Source organism: Drosophila subpulchrella, chromosome 2L, assembly GCF_014743375.2.
Source record: "Drosophila subpulchrella strain 33 F10 #4 breed RU33 chromosome 2L, RU_Dsub_v1.1 Primary Assembly, whole genome shotgun sequence".
NCBI lineage: Eukaryota > Metazoa > Arthropoda > Insecta > Diptera > Drosophilidae > Drosophila > Drosophila subpulchrella.
In genome coordinates this window covers 21,962,278-21,989,354 of record NC_050610.1, presented here as the reverse complement: position 1 = coordinate 21,989,354, position 27,077 = coordinate 21,962,278, and the positions used below count along the sequence as shown (strand labels likewise).

At 38.4% G+C, this 27,077-nt stretch overlaps 5 protein-coding genes across 5 annotated transcripts in view; 2 read left to right on the top strand and 3 right to left on the bottom strand.

The window, feature by feature from the left end:
* The window catches only part of LOC119548373 (protein eyes shut), a 58,121-nt gene extending 52,315 nt beyond the window's left edge, over positions 1-5,806 (bottom strand). The window contains exon 1 of the mRNA XM_037855591.1: positions 5,263-5,806. The gene's annotated coding sequence lies outside the window, so the exon portion shown is untranslated. The remainder of the gene's footprint in view (positions 1-5,262) is intronic.
* LOC119548380 (MKRN2 opposite strand protein) overlaps positions 1-9,521 on the top strand; it is a 60,011-nt gene extending 50,490 nt beyond the window's left edge. Inside the window, exons 3-6 of the mRNA XM_037855601.1 lie at positions 6,726-6,940; positions 7,378-7,708; positions 8,253-8,439; positions 9,071-9,521. Coding sequence (XP_037711529.1) covers positions 7,401-7,708; positions 8,253-8,439; positions 9,071-9,484 — 909 coding nt within the window. The 5' untranslated portion in view covers positions 6,726-6,940; positions 7,378-7,400 and the 3' untranslated portion in view covers positions 9,485-9,521. The remainder of the gene's footprint in view (positions 1-6,725; positions 6,941-7,377; positions 7,709-8,252; positions 8,440-9,070) is intronic.
* Positions 9,522-9,599: 78 nt separating this feature from the next.
* On the bottom strand, positions 9,600-10,933 carry LOC119548389 (Golgi-associated plant pathogenesis-related protein 1). The gene is made up of 4 exons (XM_037855614.1): positions 10,803-10,933; positions 10,424-10,531; positions 10,138-10,364; positions 9,600-10,060 (listed from the first exon to the last, which is right to left on the bottom strand). The coding sequence occupies exons 1-4, from the start codon at positions 10,860-10,862 to the stop codon at positions 9,970-9,972; spliced, it is 486 nt and encodes a 161-aa protein (XP_037711542.1). The 5' UTR covers positions 10,863-10,933; the 3' UTR covers positions 9,600-9,969.
* A 9,091-nt stretch (positions 10,934-20,024) lies between these two features.
* On the bottom strand, positions 20,025-20,738 carry LOC119548387. The gene has a single exon (XM_037855612.1). It carries the CDS (start codon positions 20,646-20,648, stop codon positions 20,097-20,099), a length of 552 nt encoding a protein of 183 aa, XP_037711540.1. The 5' UTR covers positions 20,649-20,738; the 3' UTR covers positions 20,025-20,096.
* Positions 20,739-20,934: 196 nt separating this feature from the next.
* Positions 20,935-22,711, top strand: LOC119548375. Its single transcript, XM_037855593.1, has 2 exons — positions 20,935-21,084; positions 21,141-22,711. The coding sequence occupies exons 1-2, from the start codon at positions 21,037-21,039 to the stop codon at positions 22,641-22,643; spliced, it is 1,551 nt and encodes a 516-aa protein (XP_037711521.1). The 5' UTR covers positions 20,935-21,036; the 3' UTR covers positions 22,644-22,711.
* Positions 22,712-27,077: the final 4,366 nt, after the last annotated feature.

Below are 27,077 nucleotides of genomic sequence, written 5' to 3'. Positions count from 1 at the left end.
TAAGGGAAAGGGTTCGGAAAAGCGAGAGGAAAAGCAGGGGAAAACCACCAAACAGTGCTGCTGCTGGTGATGTTGTCGGTGGCACTTTTGGTGGCGAATGGCGGTGGCTGTCAGCTGCTGACCAAATGAAGAGCTGACCAAGTCGCAGGGACGCCTTTTGTGCGGCTTGTTAGGTTCTGCAGTGACAAGTTGGCTGTGGAAGTGGGGTGGAAAATGGGGCGGGGAAAATCGAACAATGTTCTGAACAATCGTTTGCGGTTTGGCTGCCATTTTCCCAACCAAACGCTTTTCTTCTCCCCAGTTGCCGCCGCTTTTTGCTTTGATTCGGTGCATACTTTGGGGCGCCACAGCAATGCGTTTTAATCAATTGCCGACTTTGCGGCGGAAATGTGCGGTAATTTGTTGGCCAGGGATTTAATATTTATGACTGCAATTTACCTTTACTAATATTAAATTCATGAGATTTTACAAAATGTACATTTTTAGGTGAAATAACTAATTTCAGGCAATTAATTGTTGGTTTTAATTGGTTAATTTTCTACAAGTGATTTTATTTTATATAATATTTAAATATGGTAGTGCTCTAAGAGACCTCTTTAAATTATCCATAGATATATTTATAAATTAAAATTATTGGGTGAATAAATTATAGATTTTTTCCTTTTAAAAAGCACAATTATAAAGTTTCCGCAGGTAGGAATATTATTGAAAAGGATGTGTCTGTTTTATAAAATATTTATTTAAGATCAGGGTGATAGTCTATAACCTCCAAGGTCTGTTTATCCTTAAAAACGATCCAAACCGGTTAGGGGCCAACAAAATCCAGGTGATTTCCCCTGACCATCATTTTCCCCGTCCAAAGCCTTTGTGCGAACTGCATCTCTGGGCTTAGCAAACATTCTCACACCTCCGAAAGTGTAATCCCAGCCAGAGCTCTGTTTATGCATTCCCTCAACTGCGGAAAATCTTGTCATTTGGGTGCGGAGATTTCCTTGACTTATGGCCCGGACCATCGTTGGCAGTTGGCCATTTGCAGGCATCACCACATGGCTAAGATGTCAAGCCACCGCCCAGTGAAAATCGCTGGCCAACCTCCCACTGAAAAGCAGGGCTTCTCAGCCATTGACTCACACACACACAATTTACAGAGGGGGTGAAAATGGAAAATGGAGACAGGGGCGAGCAGAATGGCGAAGAGGGGGGCGCGTCAATGTCCCTCGTGTAACTTTTTTCATTTCGCTGAGTTCTTAATTAAATTATGAATTATGCACAGTTAGTTAAATAGACGAACGTTCGTCCGCTGGGTTTTTGTTCTCCTATTTTTTCCCCTCTTTAAGATTTAGCAGGGCTTACATTGAAGACGGATTTACCGGCAGGAATATGCCATACCAACCCCCACATATATGTGCATAAACGTAAACAGGGCTTTTTTACATTTTTGCTTTATGTTTGTTTTGCCTCGTAAATGGCATTACTAACCCAAATACTTTGTTATTGGGCGTTGTCTGTGTGAGGGGCATAAATAAGTCGCTTATTTATTGCACGTACGTAGGGGAAAATGCCACCATACACGACCTTAAATGGGCACAAAGTGAAAGTGTTTGCCTCATATCGAGTTTCCTCTAAGTCGGTGGGTCCCCTACATTTTTATTCACACTCTGGTTTTTTCTTATTTCGGCTTGGGCGCATAAAATGTGCGTAATAAAATTGCATGAATCTGTCGTTATTTATGACCGCAACGTGTACAAATATTTATGGCTTCAAAGTGCGTATAAAAATTAGAGTTCCAGCTGGTTTTAGGGGTTTTCCTGACCTCATTCAATTTGATAGTGGACAAAGTCAAGAAATTTCCTATTAAAAGATTAAACAATTATGATTAAATGATGGACTTTTGTCAAACAATAAATAAATAACTCTTGGCAAGTCAACCAAATATTTACTCTGAAGTTACCCAGCCACTGGAGTTTCCCTTGAGCAAACAATTCGTAAACTAAATTCAACGCTTAGGGCTGCTTTGCCCACTGAAAACGAGAAGAAATTTGTAATTTAAATTTTGCGTGATTTAAACGCCAGATGCGACGCTGAAAGGTGAACAACAAGGCAGTTGAAAGAAAATTCGCCAAGTGCTCAGCATTGGCATACTCTTGATGCACTGAGAAAAAATAAAAAATCACACAATACACGAAAATGCATAAAGGGTTTTGAAACGCCCTACTAGCAACAACAGATACAAAATGTAACAAACATTTTATATTTAGTTTTTAAGGTAAGAATCAAACAATGTTTAAAATATTTTCTCAGATTATTCGCACTGATATAAAGATCCCATTTAATATTCCAGTAAAGTAAAAAATTGTTTTTTATTTTAAAGCACCTGTTATAATTTTTCCTCTGTGCATAAAACCGTGTGTCTTCTGGTGTTTTTCGGATGTGCCACCAACTTCAAAATAAGTATGTTTTATGCTCTGCCGCAATAGCAACAACATCCAGCAACAACAACCAGCAACAACAACCAGCTACAACAACCGGCAACAACAACGATTCGTTGTTCACTGCGGAAGCGGAAACTTCAAAGCGCAAACACTTGGCTTTATGAAGCTGTCGAGGGTCGGAAAGGGGGGAAATCCTCCCGAAGTGGCAGGAAAGTGAGGGGAAAGTGGGGTATGGGAAAACGGAGGTGAGGTAACAACAGCATGCGGCACAAGTGAAGCCCACCTTCAGCCAGGGGCGCATCAAAAAGGGGGCTATAAATTTAAAACACTTTCTAAATGTTTTCTAAATTAAAAAGTATTCTTAAGAAAGATCTTGATTAATATAATTGTTAACAACATGTGTCTACTTCAACAGAAATGGATTTAGAATTTTTCTGTTTCTGTTTCTAATCCCAAATTTGAAATTCGTTAAACCTACAGCATCCTTTACTAATAACAATTTTTTTTCGATAAACTTTTTTTTTATTTTTTAATCCCCTAAGCTTTTTCCTTTTTAGAAAATAATAACATATTGTAGTATTTCCTGAGCTGTCATAATTAGTGCAAAAGGAAAAAGTACGCATTTTCCGAAACCCCTTCCTAAATAATTTTCCCGCACGCACCTGCTTTTCTCCCCGCAAAACTGGCATCGCGTGTGTGAGCCTCGTGTCTCCTGAATTAATTCACGCATTGCGGGGAATTTTGAGTTCCTCTTTCGGGGCAAAGGAAGCCTCTTCGAAAGTTGTCAACTCGGCTTATTTCATTTGGACAGCCCTTCAGGATTTTCAACTTTGTCGTTATTGTCGCCGTTTTGTTATTAATTCACTGAACACTTGTTGTAGCTGCTGCTGTTGTTTCTTATTGTTCCCAATGTAATTTATATCCTGCGTAACCAGCTGCGGACCAAGAAAAACAAAAGAGTCCCGGAAAAAAGACGTGAAGGGCCCAGAAAAGGGGAAAGCACAGGACAATAAAATTTTGAGCCATTTTTTCAGTCGGTTGCTGCCGTTAAATTTACTTACTGGCAGGTCCTGGCAGTTTCTTTCCCCTCACACTTAATTATTTACTTGTTTTTTTGGTCACCCTTTCAGAGGGACACTTAAAATGTACCACAGTTGCTCAGTTTTTATTAAATTGAGACAATAAAAAGGGGAAAATTTATTAAGAATACTGAAAATATTTCAAAAGCTTACAAAAAAGAATCAAAACGATCTTAAAATAAAATACTAGATATTGTAAAAAAGAATAATTATATATTATAATAATAATTACATAATTGTTATAAACATTTTTAATTTCAGGGTGTATTCAATTCGCTTTGAGCCAGGACAATGTTTATAATTTTCACCTTTTTTTCACCTGCCTGGCGTGAGGGGACTTGACCAAAAAAATGGAAGATTCTGTCCAGAGTTTGTTTCACGCTTGTACATTTTTAAAATGCCTTATGCCATGTAAATACCGAATTCCTTACTTTTGTGTCCTGCACTCCTTTTTCGTTCCCTTTTTTATATGCAGTAAAAATGCGTAAACTTAACTTGATTTCAGACATTTTTTGTTGCCCCTCTTTCTATGTTTTCTTTGGCCAAACAATTCCTTTAGTAGGTTCTGGCCAAGTGCCTTGCCAAAAAAAAGCGTCTGAAAGAGGATGCAAGTTGTAATTTCATTTCTCGCAACTCTTTGAGATTTTCCCGGACATTTTTTTCCATGTGTGTTCGGGGGCGTGTTTAATTCAAGTTGGCAAACAACATAGAGATAAAGTTTGTTTGGATTTCACCGAAATTGTTGCTGCTATGGCCCATTTTTGCCATCCACCTCTGGTTACTTTCTTTTCGAGTCTCCCAAGGCCTGTTGTCGTATCCTTTATTGCATTTGTTATCCTGCTTGTTATCCTCGATTTCTTGCGAGGCTTTAAGCGAAATTCCACAATTTATTTTAGCGTTGGCCTGCTTACTTTGCTTATTCATGACCCAAAGAAAAACCAATTTAACTTTTTGCTCTTGAGTAAGACAAACTTAATTTGTTTGAATATCACTTTCATAAAATATTAAACTGTTGTCATTGCATTTAATACTGGTAATCACACTTGCCATGCAGATTGCCTTTAAAAATATTAAATGAAATGCCTTCTGTTAGAATTTTCTCAAGAAAACTTCTAAGTCACTTAAGAAATAGTTTTGCTAACATCTAACTTTAAAGAGGCTGAAACTTGTCAGGAAAGTGAAGTTTTACAAAGGTCAAACTATAAGTTTTCATGGTTTTAATGTTGATAGAGAAAAATGTGTGCCTGAATACTTAAATATACCTAGTTCCTGATTTTATGATTAGTTTCACATAATTTCAAAGACATCCCTTGATTACCTGCCTTATCTTTACATAATTTCGAATTCTTAATCTCCAGCGACCCATTTCAGAAAAGTATCCACTTAAGCTGTCAGAAAAAGTTTTCATAAATAGTTCCTCTCTCAATTTTTTGGCAAGTTTGCCAAGTAAACATTTTAATTTTTCGAACAAGTGCCACGCCCACTAATTGGGTTAAGAGGGCCAAAAGGGAAAAGTTGAAATAAATTATATCCTTTTGGCATATCCTTTCTGGCTTGTTTGCGGAATGTCAACTTTCCGTGCTGGCATATCTTTCTCGATCTTGAAATGAGGCATTCGGCCGCAAAAGAAAAGAGGTTGCCAAAAGCTGTTAAGGTTCCTAAATTTGTGGGCCATCAAAAATGAATTTCGCTAACTTATCAGTTAGCCAAATTTTCGGGACTGTGCTGTCAAAATGTTGATTGCCACATACCAAGTCAGTTTATGGTCATTATCCTTGTGTTATCCCAAGTGTGAAGTGAGGGGGCTTGCTCTGCTCCTTTTTGGAGGACTTTTTCCTCTTTTTGTTGTGTGTTCCTTTGGTTATATTTTGTTGTTTTTGGTCACGTCATCGATTAGCAATGTGTTGCCATGGCATCTTCCACTTTACAGCAGCACAACACACAAAACACACAGGGCACGGGGCGGAAAAACCACACAAACTAACACGACTGAACACCCCCTGGAAATCCGTAAAAGTCCTGACCGCAAGAGTTGTAAACAAGCAAAATCCGTTCGTTATTTGATTTTTTGTTTAAGGTTTGGTTTTTTTCCTGGCAAGGATAATGCGACGATATATCCTGCGTTTTTCGTTTGAAATCACACAGTTTTTCTCTGTTTTTTTTTTTTTGCTCACAACGTTGCACTTGTGTCGATGGTAATGATGGATTTTTTTTTTGAATGTGGGGGAAGTTGGGAACTTTTCCTTGGGAGACTGCGACTGAAACACGACCGTCTGCTCGCACGGCTCGCCGTCAACTGGTTCGCCTCGAGCTTCCTTCGAGCCATCGTTCCCGAAAAGCCAAGTCCGCCGCAACGAGCCGGGAAATTCCGTCGTGAATTATGCATTTTCCACCTACGGCCACAGAATTTCCCTGGCTCTCTTGAGTCTGCTTTTCCGCTCTCTTCATTGTTTTGGGCAATTTGGTGGCGTTCAGTTTTCCGATTTTTCCTTTTTGGCCAGGTGGTGGGTTCGCATTTTGCCGGTTTGTTTACGTTTTTGTGTATTGGCCCGCTTTCTTTTAAGCCGGCTTTCTTCGCTGGCCAACATATGACTGCTTTTTTAGGGTGGCTTCTCAACGAAATGGTTTTAATTGATTGAGGAGCTTTATTACGGTTAGAGGGTGCGGCTTTTACGGTTTGGGTAAGTAAAGATTTTCTAGACACGCTAACAAGGGTTGGTAATCATTTTCTTAGTCGGGGGTGACACTTAGTAAACAGGTTACCTTGGGATGTAGTGTTAGGCTTACTTATTTATAGATATTTATTTTAAATTTAAATACATAGATATGGTTTTTAATTCCTTAAAAATAAATGTTTAACTTCCATTTCTGAATTTATTTTAGAATAACTTTAATGATATTTACTTATAAGTAAACTATAGTTATTAGTTACTATGATTATTTGTATACCTTTCGTGTGTATGTTTCCAACATCAAAAACCTTTTACATAAACTTTAACCAAGGCCAGCCAATAATGATGACAAATATGGTAAGGGCTGCCCCTTTTTTGCTTCAACTCCCTGTTAGTACTTTTCCACGACCCTTTACCTTTGCCCGACCCTGCTGACCACAGAAACTGTTCACCGCCTGAATGTGCCGGGCAAACCGCTTTTGGTCGCAACTTCGTCTGGTTTCGGCTTATTTACAAGAATTTTTCGTTACGTCTCGTTTCAGGCCTGGCCAAAAACCACAAGCACCAAAGAGACAGAAGGCCACGGGGCGAGGACGGTGGCACAATAGACAAAGTGTATCAATTATAATACGGGCACAAGGCGAAGGATCCCCAGCCAGGGGCAAAAAGAAGGGGAGGCACAGAAGCCAGGACCCAGGAACCAGAAAACAGGAACCAGAAGTAGGAGCTAACACAGAGGGAAAAAGTTCTAGTAAAGGTAAGTTCTGTGTGATTCTTCTGGTCCTATTTTTATTTTGGTTTTTATTTAAAAACCACTGTTTATATAGTGTTTCAGGACAATATATAACCATACATATTTAAATTACGTTATTAAGTGGTAACTTGTAATTTTGCATATCAAAAAGGATTCGCCCCGTTATTATGGAATTTTAAAAACAAATTCTTTAATTTGTAAATATACTTTATTTAAATCCATTTTCTGAAGAAGTAAACAAATTTTTATGACTTATAAAAAATTTTCATTGTCTTAAAATTTCTAAAACTCAGTATTTTGAAGAGATAAGTAGATTAGATTAGTTGGTAGGCTTGTAGGTACCAGAATTCAGATTACATTTTAGAATACATTTTTTTAAGGACTTATGCAATTAAACTGAAATGTGAAATGTTTTAATATGTTTTTTTTTCACTGTACAGGCGACCACACTCACACACAGGCCATGTTGGCTACGACAAGTACAACCACAATTACCTCGGATCCGGGCATCCTCTGTTTTCATCACTGCAACGTGAAAGTTTTCTGCTTCACTTTGCCGCACACTTGTCCCCATTGCAATGCCCCACTGGACGCGGATGTGGATGCGGATGGGGATGCGGATTCGAGTGCGGATGCGGATCCAAATGCGGAACTAGACAGGGGCGGGCCACGCCTCCTGCTCCTGCCCTTTCGCCTGCCATATCCCTTTGTGCGGGCCACACAGTATCCATGCGCCATTGTCCTGCGTCCTTCCACCGGCGATTTCCTCAAGTGAGTACCGTCCGAAATGGACCGACCATTCCAAAAGCATATTTGCTGCAGCTGGCGGCATTCAAATCCACGAACAAATCAAATAAATGTTTTTATTAGTTTTGAACTGCGTTTAAAACAGGAGATATGGAATTCTTTAAAGAAATATTCTTATATGCGATATTACATTTAAACTAGGGCTTTTAATTTAAATAAAAATACGGATAGCATGTTTACAGTTTATATTTGATCTTAATTAAATTTTTTAAAATTTATCAAACATTTAAGAAATTTCAATAGCTCCTTTTATTAAAACCCTTAAACAATTGAAGCTCTGTTCAATTTAAAATATTCAAATTTCATAAACCGAAGCCAAGCAATCGAGGCAGACTATTCCAAGCGGCTTCCCTCCATTTATTCCGCAGCTCAGAATCATCTCTAATATTCAGTCCAAACAAATTTGTGCAAATTTTCCCGGACGTATTTATTTTTTTTGGGCACGGCTTCGCTAGGCGAAGTATCTTTTATGGCTGGAATATATTTTTGATGCGTTGTGTTTCCGCAGCGATTACAGCAACGCCACCGATTTGCATATCGCAGTGACCACATCCGGCGGCGACATCGTGGAGTTCGATCGCTTTGGCCTGCGCCGCCATCGGCGGGACGATAATCCGCCGGAGTGGCGGCAGTCGCTGATGGTGGGCGATGTGCCGGAGCCGTGGCATGACTTTTGGGACGAAGTTTTGGAGCAGGTGAGTGCAGAATCCGGAATCCTCAAAATCATAGGGTGGCTCGATGTGTTGGAAGACTAAAAAACAGGAATCCATTGACACCTATTCCAACAAATTATTCTTAATTAAAGGTTCTTAAAACACCCCAGAACAAAGAATAAATTGGTTGCCACAGAAATAACTAGAATTTTATAAAGGTGTCTAAAAGTATGCAATTATATATTTTGAGTCCAACGTGCAATATTATTTTACTGCATACTTTTAGACACCCTTACATGTAAACCATTTTATATGTAAAATTGCTTTTAATAGGAGGTTCTTAAAGCACCCCAGAAAAAGTATAAATTAGTTGCCACGGAAACTACTAGCACTTTATAAAAGTGTCTAAAAGTATGCAATAATATATTTTGAGTCCAATTTACAGTAATATTTTACTGCATACTTTTAGACATCTCTACATTTTAATAATATAAAATGGATAATAAAATTGTCTCTAATAAGAGGTTATCATAATACCCCAGAACAAAGAATAAATTGGAACAAAATGGTATGCCATACAAAGGTGTCTAAAAGTGTGCAGTAATATATTTCGAAATCGATCCACCCTCCCAAACATCAATGCAAATCCCTAAGCTTCCATTTGCATTAATAGATCTGCGCCCAATCGGTGCGGTGGTCCATCGCGAGTTATGCGGAGGAGAGCCACAACTGCTACGCCTTCGTCCTGGCCTTCCTGCAGGCCCTGGGCCACGCCCACCTCAGCGAGGCCGCCCGCAGTAAGACCGCCTTCTGCGAACAGTGTATAGTTCCAAGGACGACGACGGCGGGCAAGTACATATCGCTTTATCGCAAAATCCGGCGGAGTGGAATCTACGTCCATCGACAGCAGCCCAAAAATCGCAGTAAGCCAATAGCATCCTCCACTCCCTCAAGTTCCTATTCCTCGGTTGGATGCGATGGTGTTGGCAGCAGCAGCAAACAGGTCTCAAAGAAAGGATACTCAAGCAGCAGTATTTCCGGCATTGCAAACCGCCCAAGGCCCACTCTGTGCACCATCGAAGAGTAATTAAATCGTAAATCCTAACTATCATTATGTAAAATCTAAAGTCTTTTTAGTAAAATTTAAAAGAATTGATCTTAAATAAAACTTACTATATTTGTTTTATAAATATTTTGCTTAACTCTTTATTTGTTGTGGTTTCTAAATAGTTGTGCATGGTTCAATATTTTACATGGTTTTAAATGTACAGCTTTGTTAATATATTCGATTTATGAAGAGCTTTAATCTTTCTGTTTGTCACACAAAATAATACTTAAAGAACTTTTCTTTGGCGATATAGATTTGGTTTTTAAAATTCGTATGTATCTTTTGGAATGTATGATTATATAATATTATTTTGTAAAGCTGTTATGTGTAATACCTATAGGTATTTTTTGGCTTGTTCCGTTTCTTTTTGTGGAATGTTGATAAGAATTTATAAAAATTTACAGATGCGAGTATAAAAATTCGATTATGCTGCGGAATGACGTCAGTGTATAAATATAACATTTTTATCGCCTTGGGGGAGCTACGTTTTCCCTGTACAAGTTGTTGTAATTGCCAGGGGGATTATAATTGCACACTACGTAGATGGTATTGCCCCTGTAAAGAAAATATTTAATTATTTATTAAGTAAAGTAAAGTTATAAAATAAATTCTTTATAGTACAAAGATCTTACCTTCTGGCAAAGCCGACACCCAACTCAGTGGAACTCTTCCAAACCACCTGAGTGAAATGCCCCGTGTTACCTTGAAAGGAGGGATTGCTCCAATTGTAACGGCGGATCTCTTCGTACCAGGATCGGACGGCATCTGATCCTTCCAGATTTCCACCGGAGGCCATATAGATGTTCTCCCCGTATCCACTGTTCGGGCGATGCTCCATGCGATTTCTCGACAGCAAGTACTAAATGAAAGCAATAACTTCCTTGGTATAAATATTTTCTACACTTTAAAACCTCTTACCGTTGCCCATTCGGTGGCCAACTTATTCAGTTTGGGGCTCAATTTCAAGGGTGGAGCACCATGCTTGGCCCGATATGAATTATGGGCATTCAGAACTTCTTGCTCAAACTGAAATTTTACAAAAGATATTTTTAAAACACTTTAATAAACATTATTTCAATTATTAATAATGATTTACGTTTCTAACAAAAAAAAGTTCTTTAAGAAGAACTGTACGAAAGAAATTTTATAAATCTTATGGGTTTATTAACATTTTAGTAAGCACAATCACAACAATAGAGAAAATATACACAATTTACAGTTCTATCTAAGTCTTGATTCTATTTTTTGAATACGAATAGATTCTTTAATAAAACTTTCGATTATACTCTCTCCTTACTTGTTGAACGCTCATTTCTCCGCTTTTATATTCACTCTTTCGCACTTGTATAGAATACATTGTTAATTATGCCTTATGTTTTTGTTTAATTTAATTAAAATATTTAAGCAGTGGCGCTGGCAATTGTCGGTGGCAACTGAAGTCGTATGGGGCTCAGCAAGGGCTTTTATGCGACCTGCCCAGATTTTCTTATCAGTTCATTTTCCGCTCCAACAACTGTACGAAGTTTCCAATTGTGGGGTTCCGACAAAGGCTGACTAATCTTCAGGAATGACGTGCCAGTAATAGTGGTCCGGAATAATTTTATAGGCCTATAATTATGACGCGAATTATTGTAAACACCGGAGGTATGTTCAAGGCAACAGTCATGTTTCCTTAGAAAATTACGATAAGCAATTGTAAAATTGATAAAAAATAAGATTACTATTTTGCTAATGAGATTATAAATTTATTTAATATTTTATTACAAGTTAACTTCAAAATGTTGTACTCATATTAATAATCTCTAACAAAAAATTATGTTATTGTCGTTAAAATATTACTCACTTTTATGGATTGCCCTAAAAAGTACAAAACTCCGCTGTTAGTAATATCGTTTACAAAATTCCATACCAGAATACCCTTAACGCTGAGATTTATGAACTCTGCCCGCCTTTCCATAATGGTTACCCTTTATAATGTGATATTTTAAATAGATTTTAAATGAAGTTTTCTTACCGGCTTATTGCAAACTCATTCAGGATCCCGGAGATTTCTGCCTCATCCAGATTCCATATCCCTGGCTCGGCTTTTGTGGCTGCCACTCGCGCCTGCCTCATTAATGAACGCAATATCCCAGACAGGAGGAAGTGACAGGAAACGGAAACGAGGACGAGGGCATGAAGGGGACCCTTGGTTATGCAAAACTGTCATGAATCGGGAAAATGTAATTACATTCTCGTTGATGACGTTGATGAGCAGCCACGGCGTTGGCCTCTGCCAACTCTCAGCCTCAACCTCAGCCTCAGCCTCAGCTTCAGAGTCGACATTTCATCTTGGATAGAGCGCAATACGTGCATATAAATTGTATAATGTCGCCTCGGCCAACTTTGGCGACACGTAATTTCGAAGCAAATAAGTTTTGCCCATCCCCATCGCCATCCAAAGTTTTGCTACAGGTATAACTGCCACCTGCCGCCCACTTCCTAATGCCGTTGTTTACTCGCCGGGGAGCTGGATCGGGTGTCGTTATTGAATTCAACAGTTGAGGCGGCTCCTGGAGGAAATGACACGGGCTGACTTGACACCGCCATTGAGTAAACTTTTCCAAATGATAATAAACGGGTTAAAGCTTTGGAGCTAATGCACAGAAAATATAGGAGATGTCATTATACATACATACATAGGAAATTCAAACATAAATATAATGATAAATAAAATGTATTTTATTCAATCGATAAACATTTGGATTCAAAAAAAGGGATAGCCAGTACATTTACTTTCTTAAGTGTTTTTTATACATTAGAAAATATTTAAGACACAGAAAGAAGCGATATACCTCATTTAAGAGCTATTATGATACAGTTTAGAATAAAATGAAATTGCTTACAGCTCAAAAATATTTAACTAAAGGACATTTTAAATATAATATATTAAATAAAAAAAAACAATTAAAAGTAAATAATACTATCCGAAAATAAAACTATTTCCAAAAAACTTTAAGCTTGTTTTAATAAAGTTTGTTAATGAATATTTTTTTCATCTGCACTTAAAAAATATTAACAACCAAATATAATTATTTTCAAAAATAAATGGTATACTAAATGGAATTTTTTCAAGCTGTGCAACATTTTAATGCAAGAATTAAAGATGTAATTCATTTGGATATTTTTCCAATGTGCTTTCGATTACATCACAGACAGCTCTTTGACAATTCATTAGTTCGAGTGGTATCGAACAACGGAAACGTTAATGTAAACATTTTATTTGATGCAATCCGACACGTTCTTGGACTGTTTTGTTGACAGACCTCGAGAGATAATGGCTCCAATTGAAAGCCATATCCATTCTGAGTCACAATGGCTCATAAAACTAGAGCACTCTTGGCTTGCGAAATTTACTACATTACTCTCAAGGCATTGTGTCCAAGATCGCAGTGGGTGTGACTGGGTGGTAATTCAGTTTGTACTTTTTTGCGCCACAATTCCCATGAGTCAAAAATAATTTCAAAATCAGCGACAGGAACTTTACTGTCAAGGTATTATGTCAATGATCGCCGCATTGGGTGTGACTGTTTTTACCTAATAGAATAAACCAAAAATTCACATGAGTCAAGCCCCTGCAGAATCGATTTTATAAACTGGCGCCATGCTAGGGCTCAGTTTCGTCTGGGTTATGGTTGTTATCTAATTAAAATGTATAAATAGACGTTCAGCTCAGCATAAGTGCGAACGGGTAAAAATCAAATCGGAAGCGAAAGACCTTGAGGGGCATTTAAAACTATTTTCTATGCTTTCTCCACTCGTTCCCCGTGCATTTCGCTTGGCATTTTCCAATTTGGCGAACTTTGTACCCGAGTTTTTGACCAAGTGCCGAGCTGCAAGCTGGCCAACTGGCAAACAGTTTAGACCCGGCGTCATGGCGATGATGTAGATGCCGTTCTATGGCTGCACCGAACCAATCTACTTCTTATTTTCCGAACCCAACCCTTGCCGTTTTCTCTTGCTCCATTTGACACGTTTTCAACGCCGTGGAAATGGGGGAAAATGCGGGAAAATGGGGTAAAAGCATTGAAAATCTCAACTAATGTCAAATGCTTTGTTGTCGAAAATCCAGCTGGGTGAAAAAAGGAACAAAGCTGCAAGGTTCCTCCGTTGACACATTTAATTTAGTAGTGGGATATTTATCAATGGGATGTATTAATAACAACCAATGCATCATTGGGCCAAGATAAATGCATTTTCTTTGGGATCCATGGATCCCAAGCGGGATGCAGATGGCCTCGAATTTCGGGGAATCCCCCTTGGAGCATAAGAGGATTATAAAATATGCAAACACCATTCGCGATAAGCCTTAGTACAAAGCCCCGTCAAGTTTCCACTCAATGTCGAGGGTGCCGTGCAAATATTTACAAACTGTCGACGATTTGCTTTGATTTCGATAAGACCAACAAAGCGTAACGTAAACGAAGTGAGATAACAACTGATTTCATTCACAAATACAAATAGTGGAGGGGAAAGTGGTGGCGGTAATTAAACAAATCGTTAGTCACAAAACTTTACGGCGAATGATTAATCTTTGATAATAAAATTATTCTATTTGCTGATAAACAGACATTACACTGTGATTATGATAAGAATACCTTGCCTGACCTTAACATTCAAATGTTTTATCATATCTTGTCATTTTGTTTTATCAGCTTTGCATAACATTTATTTAGTTTGTCAAGAGCATGTCACTGTTGATTGCCATTGCTGTCATGTTTTGAAAGACCATTCTGATGTATTAATTCAACATGAATAAACTACAATATGTAGGTAATTTCTTTTGTCTAAAATCTATCACAAGGTCTTATAACAACTTTAGAAACTTCTCTGTGAAACTATTTTAAAGATTTTGAGTTAAACTAAATAAAGAACTAATTTAATAGGTTAAGAAATATTATTTAACAAAAGCCCATAGCTCCATCAAAATGCCTTTAAGTGGATGAAAATTGGAATGAAAATTCAGTCACACTTGAGTTTCCCGAGCAGTTTACTTTGCACTCCCTATCTCTTTCTATTTAAATCGTGCTCTCTCTCTTTCTCCTTTTTTATTTCAACGGCGAGTCCAAAGGAGGCGCATAAAAAATGTATTCACACAAATTTCTTGTGTCAACTTGAAGTTTTTAGCGAATTAGCAATTTGTGCAGCGGTCGCAGTGGAAATTTTATACCAAATTGCAAATTCGTGTTGACTTTGTTTCAGTAAATTTTCCACCTCGTTTTTTATCTGCTGAAGTAGGGCTTTTCGTTTCGTTTCATTCTTCGTCCTCGTTTTTTTACCCAATTCTTTTTTCTTGGTGTTGACTTAATGGAAATGTAAATAAAAAGTGAAGTTGATGCGACTAAAGCCCCGTCTGCATTTGACTGATAAGTTTTATACGCATTTTAAATCTTTATATATAGTTGTGGGTAGAGAAGAGATTCATGCTCGAATGCTGGATTAATTGTCAGCTCATCTGTCTTCATTTGTCGGTTGTGTGAAAATCTGTAGGATTGCCATGCATATTAAGTGGAAAATTTATAAAAACACATAACTGCAAGTGATGTGCGTCATTTAATTGTCACACGACTGCTGGCAATGACAGCTGTTTGTGTTTTGTGATGACTTTACTGCTGAATATCACGCATACGCAGTGTTGCGTTTCACTAGGTAACGCATGAACTTTAGTACCAAGTACAATACACAATATTTCAATTCCACCTCTTTCTTACCCCGAAATTTCATTAGATATTCTTGAAGATAATGTTCCTTACATGCCTGAAAGGCTTCGAAAGGGAACCAACCAATATTGCATTCTCATTCCCCTGCTTATGCGGATATCATGTGTACATGGGCTGTATCATGAGCCACAAATTGCAGCTGCTGCTCTCTAATGCCACAACTTTCGATGCCGCAACAGCTATCCTTGCATGTCCAAGTCCTGGGTAAAATGTCTGGATGGAGTGCTGTTCAAGCATGTTGCAATAAAACTAAATCGAATTCAAACACAAAGTTCATTTACAGTTCATCAACTCGGGCTACCCAAACAAAATGTGGCTCTCGGAAACTTCTAAACTTGGCTTTTATGCTAAATTAAGTGTGCTTGGGCCCTTAGAACTTGGATGATTGGAAGATTGAAAGCCTTAGTGTTAAATTGATTCCTCAGTTTAACTTCAGGTGGTCAAAAAACATATTTTGCCCCCAAGCAGAAATCTATTATGTGGCTTTTTTAAAGAATTTCCCATTAGCTGATAATGGCACTCATTGATAAACACTTATTGTGGGTTAACCTGCACTTTATAAGTGTATACTTTCCACCGACACTGAAAGCTTCTGTGGTTTAGCATTTTCGGAGCCAATTTTCCGGTTATCTGGGTGACACAGAAAAATCAACCCGAAATACCGCGGGGAAATTGCCATTGATTTCGATTAATTTTCAATGGCTTTTTTGGCCGCCGAAATATTGCTAATTGCGTGTGTAAAGCGTATTTATTTTTTGTGGCCAGCACATCCCCGATGTTATGCATTAAATAAATTTGCTGATAATTTGATTTTCCACAAAAACGGTTTGCCACGTGTTTAGCATACTTTTGTGGGTTGAATGGATAAATGGAAAATTTGCAGCTGCTGAAAGTGCACAATTGGTAAATGCCCTTTGGCCATCATGCGATTTATTCGACTTCAGTCTAAAGGTCACTCCGTTTGACTTATTTGCGCTCGACTGGCCAACGAAAAATCGTTTTAAGTGAGCATTGAAAATACGACGGAATTTCTGCGAGAAAAGCCGCTGAAGCGTAAAATGCCGCTCAAGCTGAGTAACTGGATTTGCTGACTGCCGGGAAAATGCTAAATTACAGACGGAAAGTGGAAAAACCAATTGGAAATGCTTGCACACACTTGAAGCTATTCAACATTTGCACTGCGATTTATTAAAATGCTAAATTATAAAGGTACTACTTATTCCAATTGAAGAGTACCCATCGTTTGTTCAAAATATGAGAACAATTTTATAAGAATATATATTTTTTTGAATTATCTGAAAAGAGTTTACAAAAATTAGTTAAAAGCACTATAATTTCATTCTTACTTATTTAATAAAAAAAATAGCAAATTTATTGAAAAGTGTTCCTTTTACAGTTTATTGTAATGGTACTTAAAAAATATGTATCCTATAGATAGATAAATGAAAAAATGATTAAAGTAAGAATAAAATGTTTTAAAAGTGTTCTCTTTATTTTGTTTACGAAGTCCTTACAAAAATTAGCAATTCTATTATAGACATTTCCTTTGTCATTCCAAATTGTAACTTGTTCAGAAGTACATTCCCAGCTCCTCGTACTTAGAAATGAAAATGTGTACTTAAGCACACCCAGCTATGTATATCTGCACCACACACTTGATTTCGGTTCTGTTGTAATTTGGGTGCTAATTTCCTGCTGCCGATTTCGCCTGACATTTCCACCAACGCTAAAGATTTGCATATCTTTTGAGCCGCATCATGTGGAATGCAAGTTGGGGATTTGGGAAAGTCCCCCAGCCTCTATCTATTTCCCAACCCTTTCGACCTTTTCAACTGTTGCCGGAGCTCCGTGATGTATCCACATCGCAGCGTCTATACGTTTTGACAGCTGCTCCTCGAGTTGCTGCTTCTGCGGTTGCCAAGTTTGGCTTTTGACTCGAGCATTTGGCCTGGCAAATTACCAGAACCCGAGTTTAAGACGGAGACACTTGCCAGTGGCGGGGAAAAGGGGGCGCATCAGTATCAGTTCGCCTAGAACATTGTGGGTAGATAAGGAATTTCCATCACTTAATTGACATGTCGGGGATTTGTGTGGGTCCCTGGCTGGGATGGTGATTAGTTGGAGTTTAACCAAAGAATATCCATTAACAGATATGAGACATCACAGATGAAATCAAATCCATCTCCAGAGTCAATTGTCAGTGGGACTTTTGCACATTTGGCCTTACCGCTTATGATAATGTACAATGTATAAATTCAGGCTATAAGTAGGAATATAATTTCAAGTATGCACAACCGGAAATCCCTCAACACTTTAACCCGGAAAATCGTAGAACTTCCATATCCACCTTTCCTCTGTCCTCCAGACTCTCAATTGTTTCGTGTGCATCTGCCAATTAGATTCAGCCAGACGAATTTTTGGGCACCAGCACTGGAAAAGTGAAGCCCATTTAGCCATTGACGCAAAATGTCACTTGTCGTCGTCAGAATCCTCATCCCCATCACCATCCTATCCCTATCCCCATCACCATCCCCATCCTACATCCTTTTTTCAGCAGTGCGTCATAAGCGGGTTATGGAATTTTCATTTCAAGTCGAGAAGGCGACCTGAAAATGGCAGAAGGATCTGCAAAGTGGGCGTGGGCTTGACTATGAACAGATGCCAATTTCTGGCTAAGAATACTGCCATTTTGCTGAAGTAGAATAATGGTAGGAAAGTCAATTTCTGGGCTTTATGGATTACGCATTTGGTAGCCAATTGAATTTTTCGCAATGAGGAAAATGATAGGAAATGCAACCAAAGATTTAAAAGTTCAACAATCTTATAGTTTCTTTTAATTGACTTGGTATGACTCTCTTTGTACACTGAAAATATGTAGTAAGTCCAAAAGCAGTTTTTATCATTAATTTATATAGTAATAGGAAAGTTAAGGATTTTAAAATATTTCCATAAAAATTTATTTGTATAGTTTATATTAATGACATGGTGAGACTTTCTTTGTACACTGAAAAAAATGTAGTAAGTCCAAAGTATTATTTGTTATTTTAAAAATAACTAAAGTAAGTACTTATAGTAAGGATTTTAAGCTATTTCTATAAAATTCCTATTTTTTTGGCATAACATATTTTTAAAATGCGTAACTATACAGGATTAACTTTGTATCTTTTATTTTCTAACTCGATTCAATTGTTTCCTTATTAATTCATGTTATTTAAATGTTTTTTATTACAAATTTTGTTTTTAATATCTTTATATGTAATACAACATTTTGAATTAATAACACAGATACTTATATTTACTGTTCCATATTATTATCAGTGTAGGTTTCCCATTTTCACTTGTAAACATCTTTCGTTCTTTCAGTTGACCTTGATTGAGCTAGCCCCATATTGCCTACCCCATCGCAAGTCAATTTAATTGCCAGCGGGCACAAACTGTTTGCTGCCGCTACCCTTTTGACGTTTAATTAATATGCAAATGCTGCCTCGGCTCGGCATTTCAATCCCGATCTCATGCGCTCAGCATCTGGCACTTTTGGCTGCTCCACATGCGATGGCCACTTCTTTTCCACAGGAGGTGGAGGCTAAGGATGAGGATGCCTATCCTGCCAGATTCGCTGGCAGCGTAAACAAACCGAGAAGGAATTAGAAAGGCAGCTTAGTCATTCCGCCGGCGTCGCAGGTTTCGTACAGAGCTTCAATTGCCGGATGAGGAGGAGGAGTGGTATCCTGGTATCCTTGACATCCTTCGGCTGGTGTCCCACAGGAATGCCCGCTCGGAATTTACGAGCCGCTCGAGATTAGTTTCCCCTGGCTGTTTGCTTTAATTGCGACCATATAGACCATATAGACTATGGGGCGCAAAGGGGGCGTGACCGAGTGTCGCCGAGTCAGCAAACAGGCAGCCGCCATATCCTCTGCCATATCCTCCATATCCTCCATATTCCACATTCCACATACGCCGTGTGTGCCGCAGGAGATGCCCCAAGATTGGTGTCGCTGCATTGTAAATATTGCATTGGGCAAGCTCAAATAAACACACTTATCGCATCGAATGGGGAGTCGTAAATATATATATATATGGTACATATATCTGGGATGCATAAATTGTTGGCTCCCCAATCGCGTGTGTGTGTTTGTGTTGTGCCACCATTTTATATCTTATTTATTTCAATTTTTTGCCCATTCGTTGTTGTCGCGACGTGTGTCGAATGTGCGGCACATTTTATTCGAATGTTTTCATTCGGTTGTGTTCCTTTATTTTTATCATCCTTCGGGATGCAATTTAAAATATTGCACACTCCTCACGCAGCTCCACTTATTTTTTTCCGGGGCTTTTCACTTTGTACTTTTATTTTTCCGTGGCCATTGACGTGGCCGTTGAGTTGAGTGATTGCAATAAATTATTACCGAAAGTTTATCACGACCAATGGAGCAGAGCTTGCCGCATATTGTCGTTGGAATCGATCTTAAAGGAGAAAGAATATTGAAATGGGGACTACAAATTGGGGAAAAATGCCGGACGTTTATTGATTTCAGGCATAAGAATATGCAAACAATTATAATATTATTTTTTATATTGAGTGCTATTTTAGTTGACTAACCCTAGGATTATAAGTCTTTTTGACTGTCAAATATTAATAGTTTAAATTGAATTGAAATAAGTATTTTGAAATTGAAATTAAAAATGGGAAAAAAATATATTCAAGATGGTCATGTTGCCAAAAGTTTATTGAGAACATCCTTAAAGTTTTGAAAATATTATTTTTATATTAAATATTATTTTATTTGACTAGGCTTAGAATCACAGGTTTTTAACGATAGGTTAATAATTTATTTCTTGACTGACTGAAAGAAGCGCTCCTTCTGCAATTTCTTCTTTTCAAGACGTAAGACATTTATCTCCTCCTTGGCCACCAATGCAAGGACACTGTCTGAGATACAGTCGTCCTTGGAGCCGAAAAACTTTTGCACATCGTTGATCTCGAAACCCTTTAGCAACCAAGCCGATTCCATGCCCAGAAGAATTACTGTCACCGCCGATTGATTGATTTGTTCCACTATCCAGACCTTTTCGTCACTCAGCGAATTTCGCAGATTTTTGCAGGTTGAATCCACCAGGAATCGCAGGATTTGAAAGACGGGGAACCAGAAGGCAACCAAAAGGACCTGAATCGCCACGCAAAGGCCCACCACCTCCAGGATCTTAACCGCTCGGCTTTCTGTGGAATTCGGCCTGCGCTCCGATTTCAGTTTATGCAGGAACATTATGGCTATAATCAAGAACACAGTTGATTCCGTACTGGCCTCCACGGGATTGTAGAAAAGGCCTATGCAGTGGCAAAATATCGAAATGAGCAGGGCTACCATATAAGAGACTTCCATTTTTTTCGTAAAAAAATTATTTAATTTAAAAAAAAAACAAGAATTTTCGTAGAACTTTTTCAGTGAAATGACTGTAAGATGATTATGATTCTTTTGACATATGTGTGAGTTCTAATTCATGACCTGCTTACTTTTCAAATTTGTAACAAGTTTCATAAAAAAATTGTTGTTTAATTTAACCGTAGTAGCCTAAGCAAAACTTTTGTTTTCCAGGCTTCAAAATAGAAACGAATTTTGCCAAACATAGTATGCTACGATTTTCTATATCGTCAGTTATATTGGGGCAATAGTCATTCCTACTTTTACTTCCATAGCGTTTGGTTGTTTTGAGGCTCTCCGGAATAAAATTAAATAATTTTTTCATTTACTTTTCAAAGTGCGCAGCAAAATGTCAGCTCGTTCAATTTTCATTAAAGACCAACCGATTATGAAGCGAGTAAGTGTTTAATTTCGAAGAACTTTATAAAACTTTTAAGAAATGAAATTTCATAGAGGATGACCATATCTGGAAATCGAGCATTACCCGTTAACGTGATAGAGCGAATCAGGCAGCGCAACTTTTTCGATGATGATATTTTTCGCGGAAGTAACTATTCGCGTGGTTGGAATAGCAATAATTCTGGTGGGCACTTCAATTTTAATCGTATTACTCCACCGCCTCCCGAGAATCTCAACTGGGGAGGCATGTTTAAACGTGATCGCTCTCCAGTTCGCAAAGTTCGTTTCGAAGGTCTTAATGAATCTACTCCGGAACTTCGGGAACCTTTCTATCGTCCCATTGAGGAACCGCCTTTTCGCGATGAGCCAGTGATCGGTAATCATGCTCCCATCAATTTTGATCGTGATGAGGGTCGCGAATCAATTGCATATCGTCGTTTTAATACCAATTTTACGGAACCACCCTCTGGATACAATATTTTCAATAATGATTTGGAACGTCGAGAATTTTCTAATGAAAACTATGGAAACGGTGGACAGGGGGAATTTTCCAATGAAAACTTTCGAAACAGTGGACAGCCGGAATTTCCCAATGAAAACTTTCAAAACAGTGGACAGCCGGAATTATCCAATGAAAACTTTGGAATCAATGATCAGCCGGAATTTTCAAACGATAGATTGGGAAACAATGGACAGTCGGTAACTAAAACTTCCAGATATATTGAGATATCGGATAAAGTTTTTACGATTGGTGGCATCAAGATGCCGTACGTGACCAACGTGATTGGTAAGGCTCCCTTTACCGATGGGAAGTCTTACTTTGTGCGCTATGTGAAGAGGGCTCCTAACTATATTATACGCATTACAAACACCAAGGAAATACCCATCGTCCAGCATATCTACAACGAGATAATGGATGTCAATGATGATGATGATTTGGGGAGCAAAGACCGTTCGACCAACTTTTCGATGAGCCGCTATCGGGAGAGTTTTAGCCAGGAGTGGACCAAGATCTATCGGGGCAGGAACTACCGAACCTGGGAGGGATGGTGGAAGGATTTCCGCAACATCGACGTGGACATCCTCGAGCAGTTGGAGAAGTTCGATTGCTTTAATGTGAAGTGGAACTTCATGATGCCAGGAGGGACTCGCGATACTGCCGAGCTGATCAAGAGGGCTAATATCGCTCTGACCAAAAACAAGAACAACTATCTGGGCAACATGAAGGTCATCTATAGCCTGATGGACCACAACATCCTCGGGAACTTGGACATGGAGGCAACCGCCCAGCTGCAGGACATCATTCGATTGGTGCCCAATCACTTGTGGATCTACAAGTTGCGCGGCATGATCTACTTGTGGTACAACTACAGTCAGGTGATGAAGTCCAAGGACACCGGCGATAAGAAGTACCAGATGGTCCTCAAGGAGTGGAAGAGCCCCGTCATCCACTGGGTGGCCCACCAGGCCTTCAAGGAGCTAAGGGCTATCAGCCAAACTGAGTATCCCCAATTCCGTGAGGTCTACGGCGCAGACAGCAAGGTGGCTAAGAAATAATCAATTTTCTAATTGTAATTGCTAACTTGCAAAATAATTTTAAAGAAATATAATAAATATCACGCATTGAAGCGGTTTTTGTTGTTAAAAGTTGTATTTATTTGAGACATTTCCTACTATATTCCTAAATTATAAGAAGCAACCCGGAAAAACCCTACTTATGTCAAGTGAATCCATATTCTGAGACCCGACGCAATTTATTCAGCTCCACTTGCATAAAGTTGTTTAATTTGTTATCCCCAAAGTGCACCTGAGCCTCAGGTCTGAGAGGAAAAAAAAAAATATATATAAGAACAGAAGAAAAAACAGGCAAGGCAAATGAATAAACCAACAGCAACGGAAAATGACGATACAAACCAAAGAGATGGCTACAAAAAAATAAATGCAAAGCGCTACTGCATATTAATCCGACAGAGTATTTCACTCAACCTCAAACACTCACACACTACAGGGTGTCCTGGCTAAATAGGATACGATAGGCATACATAAAAAAAATATGTAAAATATTACAGATCTTATCTTATCTCTGTTCTTGGTGTTAAAATGTAATTTAACAGATTTTTTAATCACCAAAATGTTCTTCAATTTTGGTATATTGAAAAAAGAACATGTGATACCAAAATATTACACTTTTGATACTCTTAAAATATTTGTATGCACAAATTTCAAATGGGTTTTAATTTTTCCCTGTGTAAGCAAGGCCATCAGGACACATTGGGAAAGGACACGCTGTCGGCGAGATGGGCGACCGCGAAAGACATTTATTGTATCCTTAGAGCGCCTGACAGACGCGTGCTGAGACGATGATGAATTTGCTGCCGCCGATGGCTCCGGCCTGCTGTCTCCGCCCACTGCCCACCACCCACTGGGTCACCACCGCCTCCTCCACCTACATCTCCTCCAGAATCTTTGGGGGCCCAAAGTGAAAAACTCGACTGGCAGCAGCCAATGAAGCGGCAGAAATGACGACAGACGGCCTGTGGGACAGACGGCGGGCAAGTGACGAAAAAATGCAAATAAAATGCCGGCTTATTGAGTCGGCGTCGCGGTGAAAGGAGAAAGTCGGTGGCGAACAAGACACTTTTTAGTTGATTGAAAAAGGTGATGTCAAGGTTTTTTCTTTATTTTTTTTCTCTATTTTATTCATCGCTGACCTTTTTCCGTTAAATATGATAGAAGTTTTTCACTTTGATAAGAAAATGTTGGGTGTCTGCTGGGCATTAAAGTGATGAAGGCAGAACTAAGAGACAGAAATGAATAAAAAAAGTAATTTAAAATAACTAAAAATACACATAATATGAAAAATTTTTTAACAAAATGAAAATTGTTCAAAAATCTACCCATTTTTTATAATTTCCATCTTAAAGTATTGTTCATTTCATTTATCAAGTTGAGTTAGGTTCAAAAGCCAAAAACTGGCTCATCCAAAAATACAACCCCATCCACATGCAAACAGAGGGATGTAATAAAGTACTAAAAAGCCCAACAAAAAGGCGTCAGGTGCAGACAAAACAGTTTCTCACCCCCACGAACCCGGAAAATGCCATCCTTGAGCACACAGTGGGGTGTCCTGTTGACGCATTTATCCTGCCCTGAGGCTCCATTCACAGGCCCACGCTATAATATTTAATTTAAAATGTTATTCCCCCGGCACATTTTTGCGTATGACTTTGCGAGCGCAAACGAGCGTCAAATGGAAAAAGTGTCACACTTTACCAGGTTCCCAGTATGGGAGTATTTTGTTTAAGGACCTTAAGTCCCACCAAATCAGATCACATTGCTGGCGGATGCAGGAAGCGATGTTCGTGGATTTGTGCCGTGTTTACCCCATCCAACACTTCACTTGGGATTGAGGCTATATTTAGGAATACGACGTGCGATTTATTTCAAAAGGTTCAAAGCTCCTCTGGGAGTATGGTGATTAACCTTTCTCAATGGAAATTATCTCCTTACGTTAGGGAGGGAAATAAAAAAATATAATTAAATCAATTGAGTACAATGCTTAAGTATACAAGGGAGAAATCACCGCGGTTTTAAAGAGAATGTCAAATCACTTATAAAGGTGTCTAAAAGTATGCTACAATATATTTTCAATTCAAAAGTACTATGAACTCATTTCATTTTTTTTATGCACACTTTTGTATGCAATACCTTTAATAAGAGTTAATTTAGTTACGTTCATCCCCCTTTAGGCATTCTATTTTTAACAGAACACTAAATCACATATGCTTCAATATATTTTCAATCCAAAAGTCGTATGGTTTCACTGCGTTTTTTTTTTCGTTGCATACTTTTGAATCCAATAGCTTAAATAAGAGTTAATTTAGCGACGATCATTTCCCTTTAGGCATAATATTTTAAACATAATGCTAAATTACTTATAAAGGTGTCCAAAAGTATGCTACAGTATATTTTAAGTTAAAAAGTCCTTACGATTCATTCTGTTCTTTTTCCGTTGCATTCGTTTGCACTCAATACCTTTAATATGAGTTAATTTACCGACTTTCTTTTCCCTGCAGGCATTATAATTGTGCCCTTTAAAACTGTTTTACAGAGTTGAATTTTCCGTCACACACGGCAATTAATTAAAATTCAATTAAGAACAAAGCTGGCACGTACACAGCCACAGCAATGCTCAATCATAATTTAAATTTTGGCCAGAACGAAATTAACCGGCATAGAGGGCCTGAAACTGGAGGCCCTGTTAATGTAATGAGTGCGTGTGCCCCTTGCCAATTGCAAATGAAATCCGATTCTCATTAACTTGCTCTGGCTCATAATTCACTTACTCGAATTTGCCACTTTAAATTGGAGTCCTCAGGATGGTCGGTATGTCGATATGTCGGCTCTGTTGATCTCATTATCACCTTGTGGCATTGTTGAAATATTTGCAGAAATGGCCAAATATGCCCAATGATTCGTTGATTAATAAATTATTCTTTATTCAATGGCGTTATGCAAATGCAGAGTGCAGGAAGCGAGAGGTGACAAAACAGAGGATATCCTACTGATGAATGATAAATATGACCGGGAATATTTATTAAAAAAATCAATTAATTTGCGATTAATTACAGATTCATTAAACGAGTCAAATATCATGGAAATAAAATGTATTTGCATGGACTTAAATCGCTTAAATGTCAGTTGAAAAGTATTTTTGAGGCTGCTGGAATGAATAGCATTTTAAAGTTAAAAGTCTAAAAGGCCAAAACCAATTAAAAGTGATTTGTGACATTGGCAGGCCGAATTCTATGCATAAATAAAACATTTAAATTATTATAAAAAGTGCAAGACAAACTTGTTTTCATAAATATCAAATTACATTGCCGCATATTTCTCTTTAAGCAAATACTCGAATGGCCATTGGAGTTGCAAAATTGCATTGCACAATGAAAATGGGTTTTTGTTTCACCGTGACTTTGTAACTACTAAAAAGCGAATGTTTGCAGGTTGCATAAATTGCAGAAACATTTGTAAATATTTTAGTTTCGTGTGCCAGCATCAACATCAAAACAGGATCAAGGATTCGGACTCGTTGACTCCTGTTGCATTTCAATTTGTTTTATTTCTATTTATTTTTTCCATTTTTTGCTGTTTGCCCAGCCTGCAAAACTAACTATTTATTCAACAAATATGTGCAATAAAATGCATAGACGCTTTCCACAATTTCCCGCCCATTTCCATCGCCCATTTAACGAAGTTAGATGGAGTATTTTCCACAGTTTGACTTCTCCGGCATTGCATGACAAATTACATTTGAGGTTTTTCACATGGACATTGATTTAATTACCAAATGAATTTCCTTGCCAGCCAGAAGACGAAAAATAAGTTTAATTTCCCTCAAGTCTGGCCAGAAATTTGCATATATGCACAGCCCCAATCCGAATCCTTTTCACGACCATCCTGTCCGGCTGTCTGCCCGTTTGAGTAATTTCATTATGAGTTTTAAGACTTTTAATTAATTTAAAAAGTGAACAATTTTACACTCTTTTTCATAACAACTCTGGCCGGAGTCCCCAGTCCGAAGTCCGTAGTCCATGGTCCGTAGTCCAGCTTTTGTCTGCCGAAGTCTGGTCGAGCCGGAAGAGTGGCATAATTTCCGCACCGCCTCGAACTTGATGCAAAAATTTCATCTGCATTTGGAGTGGACCAGGACCAGCAGCAGGACGAAAAGCAGGAACAGGATCTGGACCAAAAGCACGAACGAGGAGGGCCATTGGCAGCATCAACAGCATTCAATTAATTTTCCGTACTTTTGCCATCCACAAAAGCGAAACTTTTGCAGTCCGACATCCGGCATTGTTGCCAACTTGAATGCTTATTTACGGACACAACAGCACCAGAAGCTCCCCGGATTATGCCGAACATCATAAAACTTGTATCGACTCGTTAAACTGGCAGATGAAATGAACCAGTCGTATTCAAAGTCGCCTA

Excerpts from the sequence above, each read along its gene's own strand:
- LOC119548389 (XM_037855614.1), bottom strand. The coding sequence starts at position 10,862 with ATGTATTCTATACAAGTGCGAAAGAGTGAATATAAAAGCGGAGAAATG. Across the intron at positions 10,365-10,423 it reads TGGCCACCGAATGGGCAACG|TACTTGCTGTCGAGAAATCG; the intron begins GTAAGAGGTTTT and ends GCTTTCATTTAG. Across the intron at positions 10,061-10,137 it reads GGTGTCGGCTTTGCCAGAAG|GGGCAATACCATCTACGTAG; the intron begins GTAAGATCTTTG and ends TTTTCTTTACAG.
- LOC119548387 (XM_037855612.1), bottom strand. The coding sequence starts at position 20,648 with ATGGAAGTCTCTTATATGGTAGCCCTGCTCATTTCGATATTTTGCCAC.
- LOC119548375 (XM_037855593.1), top strand. The coding sequence starts at position 21,037 with ATGTCAGCTCGTTCAATTTTCATTAAAGACCAACCGATTATGAAGCGA. Across the intron at positions 21,085-21,140 it reads ACCAACCGATTATGAAGCGA|AGGATGACCATATCTGGAAA; the intron begins GTAAGTGTTTAA and ends GAAATTTCATAG.